The sequence below is a fragment of the Geospiza fortis genome, unplaced genomic scaffold (assembly GCF_000277835.1).
Source record: "Geospiza fortis unplaced genomic scaffold, GeoFor_1.0 scaffold633, whole genome shotgun sequence".
Taxonomy (NCBI): Eukaryota; Metazoa; Chordata; class Aves; order Passeriformes; family Thraupidae; genus Geospiza; species Geospiza fortis.
Window position 1 is genome coordinate 790,652 of NW_005054531.1, and position 5,519 is coordinate 796,170.

Genomic DNA, 5,519 nt, shown 5'->3' on the forward strand with positions numbered 1-5,519 from the left:
GAGCTGGGAGCGGGGCGGGGTAGCCGTGGAAGGGGAGCCCTCAGGCACCGCCCGCGCTCCGAGCCGGGTGTGGAGCCCCGAGAGCCCCTGAGCGAGGGGGCTCCCGGAACGGGCCCCGGGAGAGGTGAAAAGCACGAGTAAATAACAACAGCGCCTGAGGGTTGTTGTGTTGAGGCTCCCACTTGCCAGAAAACTCACAGTGCTGATGTGACTTGCTGGGCTCTTTTTGGCACACAGGAATGGGTTGTGCTGTTTTGAGTGTGTATTTTTTCTTCTTCTTTTTTTTTTTTTTTTTTTTTTTTTGTTATATTTATCTTTTCAAAATGTTTTCTTCCTTTTCAGCAATTAGAACTTATCACGCCCTTCCAGCTGTATTTCAACCCTGAGTTAATATTTAAGCACTTTCAAGTAAGTGTTTTCTGAAGCTCTGGAGGTTTTAAAATGTGCTGTAGAGTTTTTTAAGTGTTTGTCTTCTCAAAACAGTGTACTTTTTGTATTAAAAATACACTTTTTAAAAGCTACAGTAGCCAGAGTGCAGACCACTATATCTTAAAATAGGTCTTAGTTTCATTTTCTGTAAAGGAGATTTCAGTTTCATTGTTACTTATTTCTCTACTTAGACAATAAAAATAAGCTGTCATGTTTAAAGTCCTTGCATTTGTCTTATTTCCAGATATGGAGGTTAATCACAAACTACTTGTTCTTTGGACCAGTTGGCTTTAATTTTTTATTTAACATGATCTTTTTGTATCCTTCACCAAGTTGTGTTGGTTCCCTTGGCAAGCAGAGCTCCGGAGTGCAGGAATGTTGCTGTACCTGCACACAGGAGAGGTTGAGTTCCTGGGAATTCAGCAATGCCAACTTCAAGGGCTTCAAGAGGGTCTCCTTTTTAAATGGTCAAGAATTTTGCCAGTTACTTTTTTGGTGTTAAGAATTTGTGCCAGCCTGATCCTTCAGGTTGGTGCTGACCCTGGTGCAAGAGAAAATTCCAGGTAACTGTTTTGTCTCCCGGCTCACCCCTCTGTGCTGAAGTATCCAGAAAGAGCCAAGTGATGCAGTAAATTGACAAAACACTTTTAAGCTGATGTAGAAGTGGATAATGTTCTGCTTGGATGTGTCTCTCTGAACTTGCACTGGAGTTTTCCTGACCTTGGCCTCAGATACCGCTACTGCCGCATGCTTGAGGAAGGCTCTTTCCGGGGTCGCACGGCAGATTTTGTATTTATGTTCCTTTTTGGAGGACTTTTAATGACTGTATCCTTTCTGGTTTAATTCCAAGCTCCTTTAGTAAACATACAGAAGTGTGAAGGAGAGCTGAAACCATGTTCTTACTGTTACCTTAATATAGTTTGTTGCACAAGGAGTACCGATAGTTGTCAGTGTGGTTTTGAATATTCTGGGATTGTTGCTGGTTTTTCAGGGTTTTTTCTGCTTGATCATGGAAATGAACTTAGCAGGGGGCTGTTCAGATGTGGGATCATGCTCAGGTTGTCTGTGAAGAATTAAATTCTGCTTTAATGAGATTATTCATGCTGCAGGTACCCCGAATCCTGCTGCACCTGTTGGATTTGATGACCAGTAGTTTGACATCCTTACACCTGAGAAAGCGGATTTACCAGTTGTGTGGAAAACACAAGATTACAAATTAAACTGTGAATTCCTGACCTCAAAAGAGTTTCCTTAACGAGCCATGGCAGCTTTTTGGGCTGTTTGTGAACCTGGTGTTCCTGGGGCAGGCGTTCACCATCATGCTGGTGTACGTGTGGAGCCGCAGGAACCCCTACGTCCGCATGAACTTCTTTGGGCTCCTCATCTTCCAAGCCCCTTTCCTACCCTGGGTATTGATGGGCTTTTCTCTGCTCTTGGGGAACTCCATCATTGTGGATCTCCTGGGTGAGCAATGGCAGCAATCTCATGAGGATCTGTTCATCCTCGTGTTTTACGTGAAACAGAAAATGGAGATTTGTCCCATTTTTGGGCTAACTAATGCTTGGTGTTAGTTCTTCTGATACATTTATTATTTTATATTTATATTGCTAGGCTTTTCTGATTTCTAGCCATTGTAATGTGTTTTGTGCTGTGATAAGGATGGAAAGAGCTTCTAATATTTTTTGTTTTCTGATGTTTTTTATTCTGCCTTTTGATTGCTTGGAATCAGCCCTAATGCATCATCTGACCATAGCATCAGTCTACTGAAATAAAATAGTTTATATTGCTATTTTATCAACTTTAATAGAGCCAAACCATCAGTATTTTTAATAATGACAAGATGTTTTCCCAATATTAATGCCGTATAATATAAGTTAAACTTTTTACCTGTTGTTAGCTTTCTTCCTGAGGTTTTGTATTTCTGTATCACCAAATCCAAGGGCTAATTAATGTTTGGTGTTAGTTCTTCTGATATATTTATTATTTTATATTTGTATTTTTAGGCTTTTCTGATTTCTAGCCATTGTAGCATGTTTTGTGCTGTGATAAGGATGGAAAGAGCTTTTGATGTTTTGGCTTTTTATTGCTTGGAATCAGCCCTGATGCATCATCTGACTATAGCATCAGTCTACTAAAATCAAATAGCTTATATTACTATTTTATCAACTCTAATAGAGCCAAAACATCAGTATTTTTAATAATGATAAGACCTTTCCCCAATATTAATGTCCTGTAATATAAGTTAAGCTTTTTGCCTGTTGTTAGCTTTCTTCCTTAGGTTTTGTATTTCTGTATCATCAAATTTTCTGTGGAAGAACAAATGTATGTTGTTTTTCTGAAAACTCTAGTGTAAAGCATTTGAGAATTGTAAAGGAGAACTACTGAAAAATCACCTTTTGGCTTTTGTTTCTATACCAGGCATTGCTGTTGGGCATATATATTTTTTCTTAGAGGATGTCTTTCCCAATCAGCCTGGTGGTGGGAGGCTCCTGAGAACACCGTCTGTCCTGTGAGTATTGGTGTCTGCTTTGGAAGAGACGTGGCAAAAGTGCTTGTCTGGAAAACTGTTTGCAATTCAGTCACATCATTTGAGCAGAGACACAATTGGGGAGTGTCTCTTCTTGCTTTTTATTGAACTCATGTTGCCAAACAAGGAGCTGGAATTTGTTTAAGTGGGAACCAACTTAAATTGGAGAAGAGCTAAGGATTTTACCTTTGGTTTCTCTGATAAGACTTGTCAAGCTTTGCTGACAGCACCAAAGCTGTGTCCCCTGCTGAGTGTGAACAGTGGCTGAGATATTACATATAAGATATGTAGTGGTTTTTTTCTTCTGTAAGTCATCCTCACATTACAATATTGGGAAAAAAATATCAATGTTTATAGTGTTTATGGTTGTTTTTCACAGAATTGTTAGGCTATCCTGAAGATATTTGGCCTAGAATATTTATACATAAATAGCATAATAACCTCTTCAGTCTTGGTTTGGGATCTCCTTCCTGGTGGCTCCAAATTGGACAGCATAAACCCCACTGCCTGGGCAAGCTGTTCTTGAAGGAGGACACTGCAGCATGTGAGCTGTCTTGATGTTGCAGTGAAAGCTGTGTTTTAAAGGATCACCATGCTTTGTGTTTTGCAGGAAAGCAATATTTGACACCCCAGAGGATGACCCCAACTACAACCCCTTGCCAGAGGAGCGGCCGGGGGGCTTTGCCTGGGGAGAGGGGCAGCGCCTCGGGGGTTAATCAGGGCCTGGGGCTGACACTGGCCTGGCTCCAGCCCCATGGGGACTCCTTCCCCAGCACACAGAGGACTCTGACAGCTCTATGGTTTGGAACACAAGCACTTTATGAAATGCAGTCTCATCCGAGGCACTCCCAGCACCCTTCCCAATCAGGGAATTCATTGTGCTGGACATCATCTAAATCCAGTGAAGCCAAAAATGTAAAGCTGGAAGCTGTTTCCTGTTAACTTCAGTTAACAAGGCCACACAAGTACTTGTTTAAAGTGATTTCTAAAGCATTTTTTCAAGTTATTTGATACATGAAACTGTATGGGAAACTTTATAGAGGACAAACCCAACTTTTTGGGATTTAACTAATTTTTTTTTATTCTTTGATAAAACAACTGCAAGATGATTGAAAGGCTAAGTCAATATTGCAATGGCAGAAGGTTGTTTAATCTGAGGTGCTGCTGTCTCCAGTCATCTTTGAACTGCAGGGAACACAACATGCAGCTTTTCACTCTGCCAGTTGGATTTTTGGAAGGTTCTGCAGGCTGAGGCTACATTTTGGTGGTTTTTTCCCCCAAAGACTGTGTGTTCAGGTGCCCAGTTTTCAGACTGGTGATTAAATAGGTGTGCCTGCAAAATCCACCCCCATGTGCCCTCTGCTGATACTGGATGACCTGCAGCACTAGAGAAGGAAACTTGTCTGGAGTCAGGACTCAAAAAATGATGATGAGTTGAATAAAATGTCTTGTGGATCCTTTTTGGTTAATCCTCTGTATCATCCTGTAGTGTTGAGGCAGCAGGGGCTGGAAAAAGCAAATCCTTGAAGAGACAGAGATACCTGCAGCTTTTCCCACAAGTGTCTCAGAAGTGCAGGACACAGCATTGTCTGCTCAGGATGTGAAATGCGTGGTCTGTGGATGGAATTTGTTGTATCCAACACAGGCCAGTGAGGCTGAGTGGCATTTAGCTTAAAGCTGCATTGATTATAAATATCTCTGAGTAGCCACATAGGAATTTGGAGCTCAATTCAGCTCATCATGATCACTTGTTCTTAAATTGCCATAGAAAGTATTGGGTGGAGTTTTATTGATTCTATAATAATAGATAAAAGGAGTTAAAGCTGCATCTTCATTCTGCATTTTAGGGGGTGGGCCTACCCATGATGTGATTATCTAAGTTAGTCTCAGATTTTGCTTTTAAAAACTCGTTACAGGTTTTAGTTTTTTAAATTTATAGTCCAGGAGATAAATGTGTGGGGATCTCAGGGGAAATGCTTTGTCCACAAGCAGTGTGTTAGATTCTGATAAAATGTGTGAGGTAATTTGTTGTCTGCATTTTTATTTGTTAAATGTTATAAAAAGTTATGGAAGCTTTGGGAAGTTTTACAGGTTTTTTGGTCTGTTTTTGGGGCAGTTTTGATTGTTTCTAAAACAGACTTCTAGAGCTCCTAGAGAGCAAGAATGAAAGCGTTTTGGACAATGTTGCTTCAGCGTAGGCTATGAGGCAGGAATGAAATAAAAACCTTATTTTTGCGTATTCTTTTTAGTTCAGTGTTTGAGAGCCGTTCTGTAGCTTGTTACTGGGACAAGTCCTGAGTGGCAGCATGTCCGTACCCTGCTCACAGCCGGCTCTCTGCCCTCCTCGGCTACATTTTGCTGCCTTTTGGAGTCCGCGATGTTTCCGAGGCTCCTGAGGGGCGCCCGGAGCCGGGAGCGATGCAAATGGCGGTGGCGGCGGGACTACAACTCCCAGGATGCTCCGCGCAGCGTCGGGCGGTGACGTCATCGCTGCGCCAGAGAGCCCGTGCAGCGCGGCCCCGGCGGGGAACGGCGGGAGCCCCGGGACAGACCGGAGCGGGCC

At 42.2% G+C, this 5,519-nt stretch overlaps 1 protein-coding gene across 1 annotated transcript; it reads left to right on the forward strand.

Moving 5' to 3' along the window:
- Positions 1 to 320: 320 nt before the first annotated feature.
- Positions 321 to 5,195, forward strand: DERL2 (derlin 2; the record flags this gene model as incomplete). The annotated part of the gene is given in 7 exon segments (XM_005431621.2): positions 321 to 334; positions 336 to 408; positions 674 to 747; positions 1,161 to 1,254; positions 1,698 to 1,893; positions 2,848 to 2,938; positions 3,567 to 5,195. Coding segments are annotated over 7 exon segments (648 nt in total), but the record flags the coding sequence as incomplete, so codon positions are not given.
- Between the last annotated feature and the right edge of the window lie 324 nt (positions 5,196 to 5,519).